The sequence below is a fragment of the Humulus lupulus genome, chromosome 5 (assembly GCF_963169125.1).
Source record: "Humulus lupulus chromosome 5, drHumLupu1.1, whole genome shotgun sequence".
NCBI classification, from domain to species: Eukaryota; Viridiplantae; Streptophyta; class Magnoliopsida; order Rosales; family Cannabaceae; genus Humulus; species Humulus lupulus.
Window position 1 is genome coordinate 193,278,001 of NC_084797.1, and position 23,626 is coordinate 193,301,626.

Below are 23,626 nucleotides of genomic sequence, written 5' to 3' on the forward strand. Positions count from 1 at the left end.
CTAGGCTCACCCCGAGCCGGGTATTTGACCCCGTTATGACTAAATCGCTAACTTGCTCCCTAGGATCGCCTCGTGCTGAATAACTCAAACATATCCACATAATAATGTGGTCTCAATCAATATACACATATATATACAAATATGTCATCAACGGGCCAAAATTACTAATATGTCCTTCTAATAAGAAACGGGCCCACATGCATGCAAATATAGTCATATTATAATATAACTCACATAATTCATTTATTCATGCATCAAATCACATAATAATGCAATTAATCAGTTATTTCTTTCTTGGCCCCCTAATCAAGGCACTAAGCCTTATTAGGAAATTTGGGACAATACACTTGCCATGTTACTACTTTTGCCTTTACTCCTTTAGTTTTGTTGTTACATAAGCCAAAGAACAAGCCCATTTCCTGTTGTTTTGAATGCTTGTATGTACAAACAAAATATGTTATATAGAACAACCGAGCAGGGTAGATAGCCAACTTTTCTTGTTTGTTCCTTGCATACCATCATAAGTGAACAAGCTTTTATTTAGCGAAGACTCAGATGAACATGTTTATGTAGCTCTTCATATCCTTTGTCCAATGTCTTGTCTTCCAACTACCAATCTTGAGTGACCTAACATAATAGTGTAAAATGTGATAACATTTCCTTATGTTAAGTTTGCCCCATTTACTAGCATATGGGTGATAAGACAAAGGGCCCAAAGGCCTTGTTTAGAAAACAACCATTTTGGGATTGTAAGGACATTAATGCAAATAGACTAGACTGCATTTGAGGGCTAAAAGCGAAAAAGTTCTATTATTGCAGGCTTTACTGTCTTTGCATAGTTTCTATTCGTGCTTGTTATGCGTAAGTGAGAAAATAGGCAACTTTTTCGAGGTGTACAAGCTTCATTTCGATATCCATCTATTCCATAAATGTTTTTATGTGATTAGGGTTCCAAAAAGCTTGTTTACCACTCTTAGTATCTTTACTGAGCTACCGCCACAGGTGGATCTTTCCTTGGACTGCCATGATCGCTCCACCTTGTAAATCAGAATCGTTGGATTTTTAATTTCAATATTGTGCCCTAATTTGAATGTAATTAAGTGAAATTATTTTTCGTATGGATCCGTGATTTGTCTAGGATAAGTTTGGTGTTTGCTTACGATTAGAAATTGAACCGCATATGGCCTAGGTACAAACGAACAGATGGTGATCTATCCCTTGATGATGTTAGAGGTTTGCTAGAGATGATTTTATCAAAATCTTTATTCGTAGACTTTGTCAGATTGAATCTCTTCCTCTTGAATATGCTCTCTCAATGAAAGCACCAAACTATTGGCACTGTTTTTTGTCAACTCAAGAACATAAGAGCATGGATTCAAAAATTGAGATATGCTCAAATAAATAACACAATACTTCATAGTGGTTTGGCCCAAAAAAGATGACCTACATCCACTTAGCCACTTTTATTGCTATTTAAGCTTGAAGAACCATAGTTTTCGACGAACTCACGTTGCTAGTTGTTCTACAACCCCCCTCCATTTTACATTACATAAGGATTGTTTATACAAGAAAAGAGTTTCAGCATTATGAATTGCCTCCCCTATTTCTTTCTCATTTTCTCTTATTTATAGTGAAGAGTTTAGGGTTATATTTAAATCATGGGCCTAAGCTATTGGGCTTGGCTTGTAAATACTACATTACAACATTATAATGCACAAATATAGTTGTATTTTGATAAATGATGATTTGGTCATTTGTTGCTTATTCTGTTAGCGCAGATAGCGTGTGTTGAATGAGCATGCATAAAATAACCAAGATACACGAACACATGTCTCTGTTAGCGAATTACCACCTTCTTGAGTGAACATGAGTAAAAGAATGTCTCTGAGCAACCAGACAACTTATGCTAGTTTTTGGTAGCTTGCTTTGTGCTTTGTGAGAACAAGAATGTGAATAGTTATGTTCATCATCCTTTATAATTGCTATTCTTTGAAACGTCGTCATGCCCAAAAAATGGATATAACTTTACACATTTATTATATATAAAGATATTGTCACCATTTATTATGATTCATTAGTGACTAAATATATGACCCTTTTTTAAAAAAATTTAAAGCTTAATTGTTTGGAGTATTTAGACATGTTGACGCCGTTTTTCGTCAACTTAAATATGAAGAGCACTAAACACAAAATTAAGAGAATAAATCAGATCAATTGGGATTTTACGTGGTTCAGCAGTTAAAATCTGCCTAGTCCACGAGTCAATATTATTGAGTGGTGGAATTCTCTTAAAGCTTTTACAAAGCAATTTTGCAGAGTATTCTCAGAACCAAATTGTGTGTGTCTACAAATGAAATTCTCCAGTCTATTTATAGACTAGTTAACAAAATATCTTTTCTTTTATTTCGGGAAGTTACAATTCAAATTTGAAATACATATAATTAAATATATTAATCATGTCATATCCTATGATAATCGGGATTTATTATAATATTACAACAAATCCCCAAGGAATAGGGATTTTCTAACAGTAACCACGTTCAAACTGGACTATCAACCTCGAACATACAATTTATACACTTTTGAGATCAACCAACATCACGAGCTCGCCATCCTGGTTAGCCTCATCCTTAGCCAGTGATTTCATCGAGCTTAACCATCAGAGACCAACCTCTTCGAGCTTGCGATGAAGATTCAAACTTTGGAGAAGATCCATCCTTTCGAGCTTGATGCCTAAGCTCGAACCTTCTTAACTGGTGCTCGGTCGCCAATTGGAGCAACTCAGGAAACATGTTAATTTATACAAGTGTTGAACCCTTACTCAACATTTGTCGAGCTTACACTTTACGAGCCTACATTTCGAGGCCATAATTTCTATTCTTGAAATTTGGGTGTAACATTGTGCCCCCTCAAAGTGTTGGTTCAAATCTTATGAGAAGGAAACTTTTGAACTTCTCCTTTCGAAAAATGTGCCACCTACCATACTCGAGTATGGACACGCGTCACTCAAGGATTGCACATTCAAAGTACTTGAGTACCCTCTTTTTCTGTGCACGTCCATTCTAATTCTTTTTGCCGCCATATCTCTGGAATCAAATATAACCCTGTGGATCTTCTTTTAATCCAGATCAATGACCCAGATCAATTCGACTTTTGGAATGCTGACTGGGATATATATATCACTCCTCCTTCTCCTCCATTCCCATCCTTATTCATCAGAGAACACGAACGTAAGAAAAAGAAAAAACCAGAGCTTTTTGTTGCCTGTTTTCTAAACCTAAGAAACAAAGCAACTCCAACTCCTTCGACTCTGTGGAATCATTCCTGCTTCCCATCCTCTAGTCGACAATCTCCTCGTTCCCATGAATCGATTTGTGTAAGTGCTCTGATCCTCATTCACCTGCTTTTCTTTTTCTTGTTTCTACGTTTCTTTTGTCTGTGACATGTTTCTCTGGTTTTTACCAGATTTATTAGGCCTCATTCTTGCATTAGGCAAGTTTTCTTATGTAAATAGCCTTGGCATGCTTACAAACATGATTTAGGCTAAAAATTATCTGGTAAAAATGTGTAAAAATGAATTTGTTCTAGAATGGGGGATTTTTGGTTAGAGGTATTGTGTAACTTAAGAAATAGGGTTTTGGTTTAGGGTTTTAATGCACAAATCTCGAAAATATCACTTTTTTGGGTAATTTCCAAACTTTTCTCTGAAAACACGAGATTCTTATAAACTGGTATTAACCTCCCCACTCTCGCATGGGTGTGTCTTCAATGTCTGAACTTTACAATAGTTCGGGAATGAAATCTAAGTTAATCTCGCCCTCTCGAGCCTTCAGTCTCTATTGAGGCAATCTTGTTATCTCGAGCTTTCGAGCTTGAGTTATCAAAATTACAATTTCCTTATGATTTTCTATATGATGGGCCCTCACTTTTTTTCTCCTTGTTAGATGTCGCAGTACTCTGAGAATCGGTGGGAGCCCAAGTTTGCAATTCCTTACCACCCACCGACTCCTCGTCCCGAATCACCTTTCACCCAAAACCAGCGACTGATCCGTGAACACGAAGAATGCTGAGAGAAAGAAGATACACGAGACCACTTTTGACATCAGACCGATGAGGTCATAGAAAGAAAAAGAAAAAAACTTCAAGTGGCAGCTTATCCTGACCCAGACCTTGAGATTAGGCATATCCCATCGGACCCCAAACTCACGGTTACCGTAGCCTTTTCTCCTAGTGAGCTCGCATTCAACCTCATGGAGGGTCCTTCTAACCAATTCCTAATTTCTAAAACACTTTCCATCCCGGTCTTGGAGAGTTCTTTCTTTAAGGTTGAACATTACCGAAGCTCCATCATCTCAACTCAACAAATTTCTGAGCTCCTCTCTTGCCACGGGTTGAAACTTTCTGGAAACTTGGTATGTCATCCTACCAGCTCCGACAAGAGGATCTACTCTGCCCCTGGGGATGGCAACCCGGATAGGAAGGTTGGCCTAGAGTCATGAACACTTACGAGTCGGGGCCTTGCTACCATTAAAGGACTATTTTTTAGGCTTTCTCAACTATGTCGGCATCGCTCCATTCCAACTTCAGACGAACTCGTATATTCTACACTGAAGTCACTATATAAGGAGATGAAGTGCGAGGATCCTTCAGCACATGAGATCTTATATCTCTTCTGTCTAAAAAGCAACCCTTCCTGAGTCTATGGCGGAGATGGGTTCTATTATCTGTCCAGTTACCCCAAAGAAAAGCGTTTATTCGAAGACATGACAAACCATCCTCCGAACTTTAGAACTGCCTTCTTCTAGACAAACGGTCTCGCTCCTTCTCAGCTCTACTCCTTTTGGAGAATTCGTAAGTTCCTCACATTCCTTTGGTAAACTCCCTTTTAACTTGTGTGCCCTACTGACTTTAATCTTTTATATAGCAAACTATCATCATCCTCAGCACACGGATGCCATGAGGGAGCGTAGGGAAACCATCCTCAAGCTTCCCTATGTTCGATGATCCCTCTCCTATCTCCTTCACGAGGACAAGCTCCGACTATGCAACCGTATAGGAGAAGGTGAGTCCACTGATGACTCCAGCTATCGCAAATATGTGAGATGGGAGGACGTAACCTTGCCCACTTCCAAGCTTTCTTCGAGAGGAAACCGTGGGGGTCAATCCTCTCGGGCCCACTGACCTCGCCCCTTTAAACCCTCGCGCTCGGAAAATGATTCACAGGACAAGGCCTCAGCAAGCTCGTCAGGAGGTAAAGTCATGCTCGAATCATCCATGTGGTCTCCTTCCTTACTTAAGCACAAACGTGACATGATGATCCTTTCCAAGGACCCCAAGAATAATTTTTTAGTATGGTCGTAGGTAGACCTTAGGTTCGTAGGTTTAATAGCTGGCTAGGCGAATACCAAACCATGTATAGTCTAAATGAGATTTGGGATGGGGTAGCAGTACAATATGGCACGAATGACTATAGAGACCTTTCGAGGATGTCCCCCACTTTTAGGGATGGGACTCCCATAGCCTCATCGGAAGATAGGGGAATTTCCTGGTCCCCACTCTCAAGCTCTAGTGAGTTTTCTTGCTAGGATCTTATGACTTAGTCATTTTTCCATACAAAAATGTGTTGATTCTCTCTCTTTTTTTCTCTCTCTTGGCTTAACCAATATACTTTGTATTCTTCAGGTGATATAGAGTCGGATCTTGAAAACCTCCTGGGACAGCCCCCTAAACCACATGGTACCAAACGAGGTCGCATGACCTCGAAGAAAGGGACCACCTCGAAATCGGCAAAGATCGCAGAGCACTCTTCTCCCTCGAAACCTATTTTTACCTAGCCCAAGCCCAAGCTCCCTCCTCCATGAACGTGGCTCCAGGAACCACCCTTGCAATCTCAGCAGTTGCCACTGCTAAGCCTTTGAAGACCAAGCCACCTCCCCAAGATAAGAAAACTCCTCCCAGTCAACCCCCTATGACAGACAAAGGAAAACAGATCATGCCTTCTTTGGCCCCCAAGGCCATGGGCACCCTGACCATGGTCCGCAAGTTTATGTCCTCCTCCCACATTCGGGAGTACCCCCTGGAGAATGCGGTGGGGGCCCTAGGAGCCGATCTGTGCTCGGACGTTGATGTGTGGTGGTTCTTGAGAGGAGACAATCCCACACACCTCACTGACCAAACAGTGGAGCTTTTAGTCTCGGTAAGGTCTAGTTTTTGTTGTCTTTTAACCTCCCTAATCATCTGTCCAGTTTCTAACCCTTGTAAACTTTTTGTTCCAGACCCTTCTTGGTGTTCCTCGCCAAAGTTCAGTATTTTCCTCTAAGATGGCAACGATGGATAACCTAGTCTACGAGGCAAACCATGCTCATGTCCGAGTTAAGGACAGTCTGAAGGAGGCCAAGGGAGCCCAGATAAAAGCTGAGGAAACCCTCAAACCTCTCTAAGCCAAACTTGACTCCTCCGAGGCTATGGTCAACGACCTGAAGGCAGAGCTCGACACCAAGACAACGAATTTCGATGCTGCCAGGGCCGAGATAGATCGCCTAAAGATTGAGCCAACTGCTGCCAAGGCCGAGATTGAACGTCTAAGGGAGGAAAAGAATTATGCTTTCGAAATTCTCAAGGATGAGAAGAAGCGCATTCTCGAGGAGTTTAAGGCCGAGAAGGATTGGGCTACTGACCGAGCCATGTACATGATGTGGTCTCTGAACCCTAATATTGACACCTCGTTCCTCCAAGATAAAGAGGAGGAGTTCATCTCCAAATGGAAGGCTTGATTGGTTGAGGAGGTTGTCACAGTCACCACTCAAGATGGTGGGAATGGGGACGAGAAAGGCGAGGAAGCTGAGTCCGGTTCAGCCAATCAGTAACCTACTTCAATCAGGGATGCATCCTTTAGAATCTTTTGTAATTATATATATATTTTTACCTCAGGGCAATGACAATTGACAGCTCGATTTAGAGCTATTTAATTACACTTTGAATTTACACCAATAGTAAGTTTTATGCTCTCAATTTTCTAGCTCCAAAATCTTTATGCACTTTTTTTAACTCTTAGCTTTTTGCCTTGATGTCATGCACTAAATTTCTAGATCGAAATATTTCGAGCATGCCATTATTAAGGAACTGCTTTTATACTTGTTTATTTGTACAAATATATATTGGATTTAAGTTCGAATTTCAATGCATTCATGCACAGTTTATTCAAAATATCCATGTTCAACTTTGTTATTGTCAAGGTCGAACTTTACTTTTACCATGTACTTGAAAATTACTTAATTTGCATGTAACCTTAGTAGTCTAGTTATATTTTACTTTTCTAGTTACTTTTCCTCATCCTCGAGTATGACCTCGAGGTTACGAGGTCGAAACTTGCTTGCAAAATTTTCCAGCCCCAATTTCGACTTAGTTTATAGTTAGTTTATCTAGAATTCAAACTTTTTTATTTTCGGTTAGGTTTTGCTGGTTTGTTCCAGACTTGTCTAGGTCACGTGTTTGGTTAATGATCCATACACTTAATGTTTTTCATGTCGAGTTCATAATCCATACATTTTTAGTTCGTGTGTTTGGTTAATGATCCACACACTTAGTGTTTTTCATGTCGGGTTAATCCAGGCATTGTTGTTTGAGTTACTTTTTATTTATGTTATATTTTTTCGAGCCTATGGTATGATTGTATATCACTTATGTCCCCTTAATATCCTATGATTGGGATCTTAGGTTATTGAATTTTGAGGGTTCGCAAGAAAGTATAACAATAAAAATACAACTTTTGAATGAAATTAAGCACTTTATTGATAAAAAGCAAAAAATTAAGTACATGCTTGGTTAAAATGAAAACATCATTCCTACATTACTGATAATAAGGTCGTAGATGTTCACCATTCCAAGATCGCGGAACCAATTCTCTGTTTAACCTCGCTAGCTTATACACTCCAGGTCGAATAATGGACTCAATCTGATAAGGTCCCTCCCAATTAGGTCCAAGTACCCCAGCAGACGAGTCTCGCGTGGCCAAAAACATGTGCCTCAGCACCAGGTCTCCCAATCTGAATTTTCTATCTCGGACCTTCTTGTTAAAATATCTAGTAGCCCATTGCTGATATGTAGCATTTTTTAACTGAGCTTCGTCTTATCTTTCTTCAATGAAGTCCAGACTTTCTTTGAGCTTGGATTGATTCGAGGCCTGATCATATGCATCACACCTTATTGTTGGGATTTCAACCTTGATAGGCAGCATGGCCTCACATCCATAAGACAAGGAGAAGGGGGTATGCCCCATTGAAGTTCTTGTCGTGGTTCTATAAGCCCACAAGACTAGAGGCAGCTCCTCCAGCCATCTCCCATTTGCTTCTTCTAACCTTTTCTTCATGGAGCTCTTTAAGGTTTTATTTACTGCTTCGACCTGGCTGTTTTACTGGGGATGGGCCACAGAGGAAAAACTCTTTATTATCCCATTTTTTTTGCAAAAATGTGTAAATAAATCACTCTCGAATTGGGTTCCATTATCTGATACTATCTTCCTGGGCATCCCATATCTACATATGATGTTTTTTACTACAAAATCTAGAACTTTCTTTGAGGTAATAGTGGCCAAGGTTTCAGCTTTAGTCCATTTTGTGAAATAATCCACTGCGACCACAGCATACCTTACTCCACCTTTTCTCGTTGGCAAAGAGCCTATGAGGTCAATTCCCCATATCGCGAATGGCCATGGGGAGCTCATCATGGTGAGCTCGGTGGGTGGAGCTCATGGTATTGAGGCAAATTGTTGACATTTATCACAACATTTTACGTGCCCAAACGAGTCTGCCTTGATTGTTGGCCAGAAGTACCCCTGCCTAATCACCTTTTTTAACAAGCTATGACCCCTAGTATGGTATCCACAAAATCCTTCATGGATTTCTTCCAAAATCTTTTTCGCCTCGGGAGGAGTTACACACCGAAGTAATGACATTGAGTACCCATTTCTATACAACTTCCCTTCCAAAATTGTATATCTTGGAATTTGGTACATAAGCTTTCTAGCCTCATTCCAGACTGTTGGGAGACTTCCGGTTTTGAGGTAATCAACTATTGGGGTCATCCAGGTGGGTTGTGAGTCGATCATACTTACATCTTCTTCATTAGTCTCGTTAATACTCGGGGTCGGTAGAAATTCTACTGGAACCATGTTAAGTGTATCTGCTTTGTTAGTTGTGGTGAGCCTAGCCAATGAGTCTGCATTTGAATTTTTCTCTCGGGGGACTTGTTGTATAGCATAGAACTCAATTCCTTCGAGTGTTGTTTTTACCTTTTCCAGGTAAGCGGCCATTTTTATACCACCAGCCTGATATTCCCCCAGGACATGATTAACAACCAACTGTGAGTCGCTATAACAATGTATGGCCTTTGCTTTGAGCTCGACGGCTATTCGAGGTCCTACTAATAACGCCTCGTATTCAGCCTCGTTGTTTGAAGCCTCGAAGCCAAACCTTAGTTTTCAAGTGGAAGTGATTTCCTATTGGGGTGATTAGAATGATCCCAACCCCCGATCCATTTTCATTGGAGGATCCATCGACATAAAGTATCCACAGCTCGAGGGCTAGGGTTACAACTCCATCATTGGAAATCCCAGTACATTCGACAATGAAATATGCCAAAACATGCCCTTTGATTGTTGTTCTTCGGTGATAAGTAATCTCGAACTGTCCAAGCTCGACAGCCCATTTCAACAGTCTTCCGGATGCTTTAGGCTTAGATAAAACTTTCCTAAGTGGCTGGCCAGTTAACACATGAATAGGATGTGCTTGGAAATAAGGTCGGACCTTTCGAGATGCGTGCACCAGTAATCTTTTGCTGATGTAGTATACATGTTTTTGTATTTTCTTATCCTCCCGTACTAGTACTGCACTAATGGCGTGCTTGGTCGTGGCGAGGTATAAATACAAAACTTCTCCTGTGATAGGTTTAGACAAGATTGGTGGTTCGGCGAAGTTTCTCTTAAGATTCTAAAATGCGAGTTCACACTCATCCGACCACTCGAACTTTTTGCCCCTCTTAAAAGATTAAAGAATGGAAGGCACCGGTCTATAGATTTTGAGATAAACCTACTTAATGTCGACATTCGTCTAGTTAGGCTCTAGACATCTTTATGTTTTTGAGGTGAGGGAATGTCTATTAAAGTCTTGATCTTGTCAGGATTAACCTCAATACCCCAAGCATTTACTATAAATCCAAGGAACTTACTCGAAGATACTCCGAATGAGCATTTTTGTGGGTTAAGTTTCATGTTGTATTTTCGAAGTACAGCAAAACATTCAGCGAGATCATCTACATGGTTATTGTTATGTTTTGATTTGACCAACATATCGTCCACATAAACTTCCATGTTATTCCCTATCTGCTCAGCAAACATCCTATTTACCAGCCTTTGGTATGTGGCACCAACATTTTTTAGTCCAAAAGGCATGACGTTTTAGCAGTACAATCTCTTTTCGGTTACAAAGCATGTATGTTCTTAGTCAGGTGCATGCATGGCAATCTGGTTATATCTAGAGTAAGCATCCATGAATGACATGATGTCGTGGCCTGCAGTGGCCGCTACGATCTGGTCTATTCGAGGCAAGGGAAAGCAGTCCTTGGGGCACGCCTTGTTGAGGTCTGAATAGTCGATGCAGGTTCACCATTTTCCATTGGGTTTCAAGACCAGCACCGGATTGGCAATCCAATCGGGATAAAAAGCATCTCAAATAAACTGATTTGCTTTTAACCTCTCGACCTCCTCTTTTAGGGCTTTCTTTTTGTCGTCATCTAGGAGCCTCCGTTTTTGCTGCTTCGGGGGGAAGATTTTATCAATGTTGAGTGCATGGCTTATGACATTTGGACTAATCCCTACCATATCAGAGTGAGACCACGCAAATACATCCTGGTTTTCTTTCAAAAGGCAAGCTAATTGCTATCTTGCATTTTCATAAAGGTTTTTTCCTATTTTTACCACCCTCGTGGTATCTTTCTCATCAAGCTCTACCTCTTTGAGCTCTTCAAGTGGTTTGAGATCAACCATTTCCTCAACTCTAGGGTCAATCTTTTCTTCTATCTCGAAGACAGATGCGTCCATCTCTTGAATGATCACAAGTGTCTGTGCACTTGTTTGGTTTTTCCCTCTCACGGAAATGTTGTAGCATTCCCTTCCCGCAAGTTGGTCTCCCTTCAGCGTCCTGATGCCACTAGACGTCAGGAACTTGATGGCCAAGTGCCTAACAGACGATACTGCCCCCAGCCTAATCAGGGCTGGTCTCCCGAGCAGTGCGTTGTAGGTCAACGGTGCATCCACTACCACGAACTCCATCATCTTGGTTACCGAGACAGGATAGTCTCATAAGGTTACGGGGAGTTCAATGGATCCCGTATAAGCGATCCCTTCTCCTGAAAATCCATACAACGTGGTTGCACATGCTTTCAAATCTCGAAGCGTGAGTCCCATCTTTTCTAGAGTGGCCTTGTAAAAGATATTCACAGAGCTCCTGTTATCAATCAGGACCCTACGTACCCTCTTGTTCGTGAGCTGAAGCATGATGACCAGGGGGTCGTTGTGAGGAAACTGGACGTGTGATGCATCCTCTTCTATACAAGTGATGGTTTGAGTTTCAACCCTCTACTGCTTTAGAGCTCGTGGTTCGGGCTCATAGGGAGAATCGTCCCCAGTTTTGAGCTCATTTACGTATCTCTTTTGGGCATTTCTGACCAATCATGCAAGATGTGGTCCCCCAGAGATGGTTACCACATCCTCCCCATCTATAGGGGGAGGTCAATCATCCTCACGTGCTCGGGAGTTGTTCTGTTGGGCAGGTGGTGCAGACACTGCCCTTTGTCCTGTCGAGGCTTGATTGGGATTCCGATTTCTCACATACTGTCCGAAATATCCCCTCGAGATCAAGCCTTCGATCTCAACCTTCAGTTGTTGGCACTCATCAGTGGTGTGTCCGACGTCCCTGTGGAATCTACAGTATTTATTAGAGTCCCTCTTTGCCTTTTGATTCCGCATTGGGTCAGGTTGTCTAAATGGGACCTGATTCTCATTGGCAAGAAATATATTCTCCCGAGGCTCATTGAGCTCGGTATACACTGTGTAAATGGAGAAATACTTGTCTCTCTTCTTCTTTTTCCCCCCTTCAGCCTCAGGGTTATTCCCTTCACTTTTATTTCTTTTTGAAGGGTTATCCCCAGAGGGTCTTGACATCGATGGGGCCGCCTAGGTCGAGGCTGAGTTAACATTTGTTGTTGTAGTTACAGGCTGAGAGGTCATATTTAATGCTGACCTTACCTCTTCTACATTGACAAATCTCTAGGCCCTCCTGTTGAACTCGGTTAATGACCTTATGGGTTTTCTTTGCATATCCTCCCACTATCGTCAACGTTGCGAGCCCGAGCCACTTCTATATTAAACCTTGTAAGGTAAATCTGCAGTGACTCTCCTAGTTGTTTTCTGACATTGGTCAAAGCCGAGGCTTCGGGCCTAACGCCTACCATGGCTTTGAACTGCTTTTTAAACTCCTTTGCTAGCTGATCCCAAGATGAGATCGAATGCCTTCTAAACTTCTCGAACCAGTTTTTTATTGGTCCTGTCAGAGTAGCTGGGAACAACATACATCGGAGCTCATAACCAACATTGCTGGCTCACATGATGGTATTGAATGTGCTCAGATGACTGTATGGGTTCGAGTTCCCATCAAATGGTGCTACATGGGGTATCCTAAGCCCCTGTGGAAATGGAGTGTTGGAGATATGCGGGGCAAAAGGCTCGAGCTCCTCATCGGAGTCTTCAGCCTTATCCCTGTTCCTTTCATCCTGTAGGAGCCTGAACGCTCGTTCAAGCTGGTCAATTCTCTCCTGGAACAGGTCCACTAAAGGCCGAGCTTGAACTTGGGGGAGCTAGTTATTGTTTATAAAAGCTCTAGCTCCTTCTCCCGGTATAGGGTTGTTTTGGTTTCCATATGCTGGCTACTTTCAACTGATCAAATGGTTGCGTAAATCAGGGTTTGTGGGATTGGCCTGCCCCTGGTTATGGTTTTGGTGATCCCGAAGATCAGGATGATTGCCCTGATCTCCAATATTCCTGGGCTCGGTATTATATATGCTTACAGATCGAGTGTAGTCCGCGCTTCCACTTACGAAGCTAACATTTCTCTTCGGCTGAGAGGCTCGGTGGTTACGAGGAGAATCAGTCACTGGCCTCTTCGCCCCAGCCATTTGTGATCTCGACACATGGCCTCCCAACGATTGGGGAGCCCTGTGCTCTCGAGTAGCCTCCCTTTCGCCCCTATGTCCGGGTCTGGCCTGACGGTTTCCATCCTGACCACCACTGTGAAAGGGCCTCTGTGGTGCAGGCCGCGGTGCCTCTCGGACTAGTGAGGGGTGTCTTATTGGAGAGGGTGGATGTCTTATAGGTGATGGTGGTGGCATCCCATTGTTGGGTCTAGATGGTCTAGAATTGGCCCGGACAGGTTCCGGGTTGTTCCTGGCTGCTTCAGGGTTAGGGTTCCGAGCTGCTAGAGGAGCTCGGTTATTCACTGTTCCTGTAGGCACCTCCATAGTCAGATTATCAATAGCCTCAACTCGAGTACTTCTTCTAGGGTGTTCATCACCAGGATTTGTTCTGGGCCTCGGCTGAGCCTGCTGGGCCCTTTGCTCAGCTCTCCTAGCAGTCGTGCTCCCTCGGGGACGTCCTCTTGGCCTCTGAGGTGGTGCCTGGACCTCAGCAACTTGTCTATCCAACTCTTCGTTGTACCTAGTAGCTTCTGCCAATTGTTGGCGTAGTTGGTGATTCTCCAGTTCAACAATAGGTGTTAGAGAATATATTTTATTGCTCAATGGAAAAGTGGAAAAACCAAAAATACAACTCTATGCAAAGAATACAATGGACTAGATGATAGATAAATAGGTTTACAACTCAATGACCAACAATACAAGTAAATGTAGAGAAGAGAGAAAGAAGATAATTATTAGAACTAAAACTCAAAAACAAGAGATACCAATAAATATGTAAATAGAAATAGAAGAAGAGGATTACAAACTCAATAAAATAATAATACAAGAAGAACAACTGAATGAAAAATCAATGGAAAACACAAACTCACACTCAACCAAAGTGTAGAGTAGTGGGGATCATCAACTTGAACAAGGTTCAAAACCTTTGTCCAAAAGCTTATTTCCCCCTATTCTCTAAGCACTAAGGGATCTCTCAAGGAAATAATTCTCTGGAATAATCAAGCCTCAAGGTGAATTTTTCAGCCAAGTGATTTGTGGATGAAAAATGGTGTGTCATACAAGTGAGCATTAGGCTCCTATTTATAGAGTTTGAGATACCCTTTGGATTTCAAATTTCACCAACCCCCATAGCTGTTTACCAATGTTTAATTGGATTAATATGGAATTAAAATTGAGATTTGAGAGTTATTTGGGTTTTTAGAACCGTTCAACACATTTGAAAAAAACTGAAAATTTGGCCTGAAATGCACCTGTGCCCGCGACCAGGGACATCAGTGGCCGCGGCCACTGCTCTCTGTCCCCCAGGCCACGGCCACTGCTCTCTGTCCCCCAGGCTGCGGCCACCATCATTCAGTGGCCGCGGCCACAACCCATTTTCAGCACTTGAAAATGTGTTGTTTTTCCAAACGGTTCCAAACCCTCCCAAAATACATTATTGGGGTTAAAATCATATCTCCAACAGCCATATTTCAAAATGGCTTTATGAAATCCAATCTCAAATGTGCAACATATAATATACACATTATTGGGTAATATTTGGGAGTTACAAATTTGTAACTGATTTTGTAACTCCAAAATATGTTATATTTGGGCACACACATGTGTCCAATTTTGTGACTCTTAATAATATGTTACAAGGTGTGACAAATCACATTTTGTCACATTATTTAATCTAATATTATATTATATGAAATAATATATCAATAGGAATGTATCTTTCCGGATTATAGTAGAGATCCTGATCAGGCCTTGGAGCAGGCGGTCCTTAGGAATCAGAGGATGCACTCCCTTCCTCTAGTCAGCCATGGGCTGCTTCCCAGGTCGACGCGGGTAATCCTCAGTGTGAGGAGTTTGTTCGTTAGGTATTTGGGGCAATGGTCGCCCACCAGTATTGGGGTTGTTCGTGGCAGCCATTGGTAATTCAGGAGGTTTCTAATCAAACAATCTAACGACTTGCTTAATGCTTTCAATGAAAGCACCAAACTGTTGACGTCGTTTTTCGTCAACTTAAATATGAAGAGCACTAAACACAGAATTAAGAGAATAAATCAGAACAATCGGGATTTTACGTGGTTCAGCAGTTAAAATCTGCCTAGTTCACGAGTCAATATTATTGAGTGTTGGAATTCTCTTAAAGCTTTTACAAAGCAATTTTGCAGAGTATTCTTAGTACCAAATTGTGTGTCTACAAATGAAATTCTCCAGTCTATTTATAGACTGATTAACAAAATATCTTCCCTTTTATTTCATGGAATATCCCATGATAATCAGGATTTATTATCAAATTACAACAAAACCCCAAGAAATAATGATTTTTTAGAAGTAACCACGTTCAAACTGGACTATCGACCTCGAACATACAATTTATACACTTTCGAGATCGACCAACATCACAAGCTCGCCATCATGGTTAGCCTCATCTTAGCCAGTGATTTCACCGAGCTTAACCATCGGAGACCAACCTCTTCGAGCTTGCGATGAAGATTCGAATTACACTCAGACTTTGGAGAAGATCCATCATTTCGAGCTTGATGCCTAAGCTCAAACCTTATTAACTAGTGCTCGATCGCCAATTGGAGCAACTCAGGAAACTTATTAATTTATACAAGTGCTGAATCCTTACTCAACATTTTCAAGCTTACACTTTACGAACCTACATTTCGAAACCATAATTTCTATTCTCGAAATTTGGGGGTAACAGGACAATAAAAAGATAAAACAATTTTCTCTTTTTGAATATTCTAAATAAATTAATTTGTTTATTGTATGTTGAAGCACAATTATAAATATTAAACAAACATAACATTAACTCATGTTTTTGTACTAAGTTTGACACAATTTTATACCTTACAATGGAGATTGTCCAACATCTAATTTTCCAAATTTAATCGAACTGTAATTAGATATCATAACACCAAGTACACCACCCGATTACTAAGCTCAAAAGCTCATATTTCAAAACAATATAGATTATGTTAAAATACATTATAATGATACAAACATCTTGGGAAAAGAGGCTTCTTCTTCAAAAGCTCACCACCAACCAATCATCTAATCCAGCATCATACATGTGTACACGCCAATGTTATTGTTAAAAATTGCATATCTTAATAAATAAGTTCTAAGTTTCTTTGTTTTTCTTCTTTTTCACTTTGGCCCCTGGATTTTGAGAAGATATTGGTGACTTTTACATATTGAAATGTCCCCAAGTCAAAAGATCTGTGCCTCTGCGTAGATTATGAATTCAATAAATGTTAGTTCAACTATATGGTCAAAAACCGAAAGAACTTAACTACTTAGCACCGGTAGATATTCAATTTCAACCGTTGAAAAAATTGAAGAGATGAACAAGATGGTGAAACAAATGGAGGTACCCGAGAAATTTACCTGTCTTTAATCTGTGGTGGGGCTGAGCAGAATATATGTTCACGTTCTCAGTGAAATTTAACTTGCTTGTCTCACTCTTTTTTCTTATCTTTGTAGAACTCAAAGAGCCTTCAACTGTATAAGATGATTGGAAAATGTAGATTAAACATGAAGCTGTTAGGACAGGGACAGTTCAAAGAGAGCAAAATGTGAAATACTCTCTAGAGAAATAAAATATACCAACCTTGCCACTCCCATACTACTTTTGATTCACCTTTCACCAGCTTAGGATAGCAATCTAAGCGAGAATCTTCCTGAACTAACTCCTCTACCTGCAAACACGATCAAGGTTACTACAGCGACTCTATTGGAATTCTGGCCTAGAGTGTAAAAAGATAGCTACCATTAAAAGTACCAAGAACTTTAACTAATACAAACCAATCAGAGGAACAAAATCACTAATTAAAAAGCCAAACTCCAGGTCTGCTGTCTGCAGCAAACCGGGTTTGTCTCTGAGTTAAGTTATGGTTCACAGGGATATTAAATATGCTATCGGTAAATTAATTATTGCATATTACTCAAAACTGAGAAAGAAGAACAATCTAGAACAAGACCTAACGACCTAAGAACACTCTAAGACAGAGACTTTAAACCAAACATGAGGAGACCTGAAAAGGGTAAACGTAGTGAAATAAACGACTATCAACTACAGGCTGTAAATGCAAATGATAAAAGTTATCAACTCTGTAATTGGCTCGAGAATAAGTTCTACTTTGTAAGTGTTTGAGCTAGATTTTAACAATATTGTTTTGAGAAATGCTAAATGCACTCTCTTAATTCAATGAATGACATGTGTATTATACTACTGATTGATAATATTTTTAAAATATAAAATAATTGAATAATATCCACATGTTAAGAATTGAGGAAGGAGAGTGTAAAAGAGAGTGCAATAGAGTTTCTTTAGCACTCCTTGTTTGTTTTTGGAAATGGTCTAAATACACATCAAGTGAGATGTCTATAATGTAGAATGTTGATGGAAAAAAAATAAATTAAAAAGAAAACACCAAACCATATTACAGTAGGTTACTAAAAAGGATGCTTGCAGACCTAAATATGCTCACTGCATTGCCACAAGTAGTAATGATGATAAAGAACTCAACTAAAGAATCTTATTTGTAAGGAAACACTTATGTCAAGAAAATTTTTAAAATTACTTTCCCTTGAATTCTGGTTCCATGAAAATAGGCAATTTCTTCGACATGATATAGAAAAAAACACAGCTGCGCACACATAATCTCCCATGATGCAATGGGGGGTTCTTCTAAAATATAGCCTTAAAAACTATTGTCATATTTGTAAGAATCCACTATTCAGGAAAATAAGCCAATCATCAAAGCGATAACAATGCCCAAAAAGAAGAGAATAATACCTTTCTCCATAAAACAGGGTTCTTCCTCTCTTTTGGAGATAGAAGATGATCCCGCAACCTAGATGCAACAACCCATGGTTCACTTTCTCCATTCGCTCTATTTGACATCAAGGCATTCTCTTCAAGTATTTCACAAACCTATAAAATTGCAAACAAACGTATCAGACCTGTAGCATTGGATTCTAAGGAAAGAGCAACAATCTCCATCAATCCTTGATGCAAAACAAGAAACAAAATGAGATATTATACAAATAAAAATAAAGAAAGATGAAGAAAACATAAATTGGTCACGATGAGGAGGGCAAAACAAAGTGAACTAATAAACTGACCTTATTTTGCTTTACTTCAAGTAGCAGTATCTATCCTAAAATAGATGCTCGAAGTCATATTCACATAGAGGATATTAACTTAGGCCATTAACAGGTCATAAATAACAATTAGAGATAAGTTCCTAAATATGGGGGGAAAAACCTAATGCCCCTAAGAGAGCCAAAAAAGCCAAAAGAAAACTACGAGCCAAATGAGAAGAATACATATAAATGTCCTTTAATACCTGCTGATAAAGCTCTTCAACTCTTTTTGACAAATATAGCTTCTGACGGACTTTCCAGATCAGTAATATGAATCCCATAAGCTGTACATTTTTAACACTGTCAACAAGAGTCAATATTTTTATACTAAATCATAATTACAGAAAAGCCTTTTGAAATGCAATACCAGCACACAAACTGGCAAAATCACTAGCACATTGTTGAAGATCCATTGATGTACGCGACAAGAAAAAGATTTGTAATTTTCTGCTAGAACATCTGGACACTTCCATTCTTTGAACCTGTACACATTAAAAATCTGATGATGGGGTGCACCACTAGAGGAATATCTCACCAGATGGCATGCTGAATTTCTCAAATCCCAAACTCCAAGATGGAATAACATACCCCTGAACATTTGTCCTAGTCTCTAATACTTTTTCAATGATTCTGGTGGCTTTATGCTTTGTAATGTTAGTAATGGCATTGCCGGAACCAGCATGTTCCATCAGCTTGTGCCCATCTAAGTCATTCCATACATCATCCTCCTGAACCTGAAACATATATAATTTATATCCAAAAATGTCAGCAAATGCAACTCAAGTATTCTCACACATGGAGCCAAAATATAAATAGTCACTGAGAGTTGTAATGGTAACAAACCCAAATTATCTCCGGTCCACCACACAAATATTGAGCATAAGATTCACAAAGATGCAATTGTACCCAATCCGACTGCAGTCCAATCGACAATAAATTAGCATCGGAAAAAACATATAAGTTTCAGCAGAAACTATTGTTTTTACATCCAATCCAAGAATACTCGTATACCAGAATGAATAAGGTTCTTGAAACCCACAAGTTTCTTAGCTGTTTGATTAATATCTCCATCTTCGATACATAAGTTTCCACGCTTCCTATAGCCACTATCACACTTCAACTTGCCTTGATAACATTGTCCGTTACTTGGACAAGGTTCACAATGGTCTGCATATATGTGCACGATTTTACAGAAATGTCAGTATAAGAAATGAAGATAGAGCTGAAAAACCTATAAACCAAAGCTGCTGTTATGCCATAATCAGGCCCCCGGTATATGATTTTTATACCACCATGAAAACACCATTAATTCTATGATCATTCATAAAGCTTAAACATAAACAACTTCTAAAAGATACTCTATTCTGCAAAGTAGTTCATTTATCTATCAACTCAGCTTAATTACTACTAAGGGAGAATCGAATTCAGCCATTACATTGAACAACTTAAACACATCGCAGCAAACCCACATCACCACAGCGAAGAACAATTACATTACTTTCAACACAAGACAACAATTTAATAAAGAAAAGGGAAAAATAAAGCGAGTGAGAGTATCTCTAAACTCAGATATTATCAAAAAGATAAAAATCAAATCAAATTCGTGTTGATTTTCCTGGGTTTCCTAAGCAACCAAACACAGAGAGAGAGAGAGAGAGAGAGTAATATAGAACAGGAAAGAAAGGAAGACCCACCAGAGAGCAAATCCGAGTGATCCACACCGCTATCGCAGAAAGGTTTAGGCTGAGTATTCATGAAAGAATTGGCGAAAAAATTGCAGGCCGCAGCGATTGAAGCTGCAATTGCGAGACCAGCGATGAGTCTGAAGAAGTCGTCCTTGGAGGGAAAGAAATTATCGGGTGGTTCCCAGAAAAACGATTTAAGCGAAAAGTTTGCAGAAGGAGAAGGAGAAGGAGAAGAAGAAGACGACTTGGGTTTGGGGCGCTTCTTTGGAGCGGAAGACATGATCAAATGGCTTTTGTTTCTCAGCTGACAATGGTAATTGAAAGTAGGGCGGGTTGGTCGGGAGACGTCTAATGTCATAGCTTTTCTCATAATTGATTTGTAACTTGCACAATTAAAAAAAAAAAAAATTAATCCGTCTAATAATTTAAGTGGGTTGGTCGGGTAATCCGCCCAAACCGAAATGGTATATTTTTTTGGCCGGATTAGTCGGGTCAACCCGCCCAAATAAAAATTGTATTTTTTTTTACATTTTTTATAATTTTTTTTTAAATACTAGTAATAATAGTATGAAATTTATTTTTTAAAACAATATTTTAAATTTATAGTAAAAAAATTAAAACAAAACTTAATTAATTTTTATATTTATTTAAATATATTAAAAATAATAAATTCTTAATTGGGCGAGTTGATAATTATTTTCAACTCGCCAAATGTAACAATTGGGGGGTTTAAATTTCTGTCGGTTTATTCGGATTGCGTTTTTTGGCAGTTTTTTCGAGTTGGTTTGAGCGGATTATTCAAATTGGACGGGTTGTAAAAATTTCTGCACAGTCCTAATTGAAAAGAATACCCAAAGAATAAGGGTATAATAGGAATTTTTCGTTAATAAACGAAGGACATTCTTCTGTAACTATTATAATAGAGTGAGTGAATTTAAATTTTATTGGTTAAGTTAGTGTGTATATATATTTATTTTTAATTTTTTTAATAAAAAAATGTGTGTTTCTTTTTATTTTATTTAAGATTTAAAAAGTTAATTTATATATATATTTTTTAAAATAGTGATTTTTTTGTTAAGATTTAAAAAGCGGTTTTTTTAATAAAATTAAATAGAAAGCTAGTTTTATATATTAATTTTTAAGTATTTTTTAAAAAATGTGTGTTTCTTTTTATTTTAATTAAGATTTAAAAAGTTAACTTTTTTAGAATATATTTTATTTTTTATTGTAGTAAATTATTTTTTTATATAAAAATATTTTTTTTATTTAAAAAAATAGTGATTTTTTTGTTAAGATTTAAAATGTGATTTTTTTTAATAAATTTAAATAGTAAGTTGGTTTAGTAAATTTAATCAAATTATATAATCTTGTAGTAGAGAATATATTGTATTTATATATCTATTTTTAATATAGTTATATGTATTTTTTCTATTTTTTTTTAAAAGTGTGTTTCTTTTTATTTTGGTTAAGATTTAAAATTTGAGTTTTTTTTAAATAAATTTAAAAGTGAGTTAGTTTAATAAATTTCATCAAATTATTATGTTGTAGTGAGAATATATTTTAGTTTTTTTTTTGGCTAAGATTTAAATAGTGATTTTTTTAATAAAGTTAAATGGTAAGTTAGTTTAGTAAATTTGATCAAATTATATTATACTAGTGGAGAATATATTTCAGATATATATCTTTTTTTTAATTTTTTTAATATTATTAATTATACTTGATAAAAAAATTATATAATTATTTAATCAATTATTACTATATCTATAACTATTATAAAAGAGTGAATATATTTTTTTATTTAAAAAAAATGTGTTTTTTTTATTATGGTTCAGATTTAAAATGTGAGTATTTTTTAAAATAAATTTAAAAGTAAGTTAGTTTAATAAATTTCATCAAATTATATTATTTTATAGTGGAAATATATATTTTAGTTATATACATCTCTTTTTTAATTTTTCTTAATATTATTAATTATACTTGATCAATTATTACTATTATATCATTCATACTTTATATCTATGTATCAATTCTCACTTCTCTATTGTTCTTTACTTTTGGTATTTATTTAAAGAGATTTATAGATTTTTTAAAAAAAAAATCTATTGAATATTTTTTATTTTGTTTCAAGTTTCAAATTTAAAAGTTAAAACTTTTTTGTTGAAGTTATTAGAATGATTTGATTTTAATCAATTTTAAGTATTTTATTCCTTTTTCCTTCAATATTGTATTGTGCTAAAATGTAATATTTTCACCTAATTTAATATTTTATATTCTAGATCTAAATTATAAATATTTTTGAAAAATTTTAATTTTACTTTTAATAATGATAGATATTTATTTAATTTAATTATTTACTCAACCTTATTATATATAATTGTTTTTAGAAAATAATGTATTTTTTAGTTATTTAAATTTTCTTTAATTTTATATGTATACAAAAATGCAACTATTTTCTGTTACAATTAAATGTTATTTTAATTAATTTAATAAAAAATTGTCTAATTAAAATTAAAATTTAGATATTAATTATAAAAAAAAACCTAATTTTTTCACACGTGCCCCACCTAGTATAAAATAAACCCATTTTTATCATAAATTAATATAAAATATATCTTTTTTATTAAATTATTTTTTCATATTCTAAAAAATACATATAAATAAACTATAATTTAAATATTTAAACAAAAAAATATATGAATTAAAATAAAAATTCTAAAAATAAATTATACATTATTTTTTAAAAATATGAAAGAAGATAAAATAAAATAATTGAAATTATCACAAAAAAATAAAAAAAAATGAGAAAAAATGCTAAAAATAAATTGAAAAAATTAATTTGATTTAATTCTTGAGGTATAAATGTCATCTTCCTAAACTTTGGGGAAATTTTTTGGATATTGCATCTAAAAAATATATAACTCCACCCTCCACTAACTTTAGGAGAATATGTGAAACAAATTAAATATGAGTAATGATGTGCACACATTTTTTTATATAATATAATAAATAATTAAAAATCCTTGTCACATAAGTAATTTTTTAGTACAAAAAGTGTGTGAAAATATCACTACTTTTCAAATATATATTTATATAATGATTAAATGTGATAATATAAATATAAACTGAAATTGAATGATTTGTATCTAAGTGTTACATCCAAATTTTGAGAATGAATAAATAAGTCTCGAAATGTAGGCTCGAAAAGAGTAAACTCGAAAACGACAAGTGTTGGCTATACACTTGTATAGTTTGATATGATTCCAGGCATGTTCAATTATCAACACCTGAGCATGTGTTATATTGTTCGAGCTTAAGTTTCACGCTCGAAAGCACTGATCTTCTCCAAAGAATGAGTTCGATGAAACCACTAGATGAGGAGGTAATTGACTGGAATGGCGAGCTCGAAGTCGTGATCGGTCTCGAAAGAGCGTCAACCTTACGATTGAGCTCAGGAACGCGTTTTCCACGCGACAACTGTTATTAAATCCTTATTCCTTAGGGATTTGTTGCTATCAGATATTAAATCCTAATTATCATGGGACGTTATG

At 37.4% G+C, this 23,626-nt stretch overlaps 1 protein-coding gene across 1 annotated transcript; it reads right to left on the reverse strand.

The window, feature by feature from the left end:
• Window positions 1-16,176: 16,176 nt before the first annotated feature.
• On the reverse strand, window positions 16,177-20,451 carry LOC133777981 (uncharacterized). Its single transcript, XM_062217777.1, has 10 exons — window positions 20,088-20,451; window positions 19,433-19,560; window positions 19,237-19,308; window positions 18,982-19,127; window positions 18,761-18,875; window positions 18,597-18,677; window positions 18,044-18,181; window positions 16,856-16,943; window positions 16,633-16,746; window positions 16,177-16,472 (listed from the first exon to the last, which is right to left on the reverse strand). The coding sequence occupies exons 1-10, from the start codon at window positions 20,446-20,448 to the stop codon at window positions 16,456-16,458; spliced, it is 1,260 nt and encodes a 419-aa protein (XP_062073761.1). The 5' UTR covers window positions 20,449-20,451; the 3' UTR covers window positions 16,177-16,455.
• Between the last annotated feature and the right edge of the window lie 3,175 nt (window positions 20,452-23,626).

Coding starts and splice junctions, on each gene's coding strand:
- LOC133777981 (XM_062217777.1), bottom strand. CDS start 20,448: ATGAGAAAAGCTATGACATTAGACGTCTCCCGACCAACCCGCCCTACT. Junction 19,309..19,432: donor ATCAAACAGCTAAGAAACTT/GTGGGTTTCAAG, acceptor ATTGGACTGCAG/TCGGATTGGGTACAATTGCA. Junction 16,747..16,855: donor AGTAGTATGGGAGTGGCAAG/GTTGGTATATTT, acceptor CATCTTATACAG/TTGAAGGCTCTTTGAGTTCT.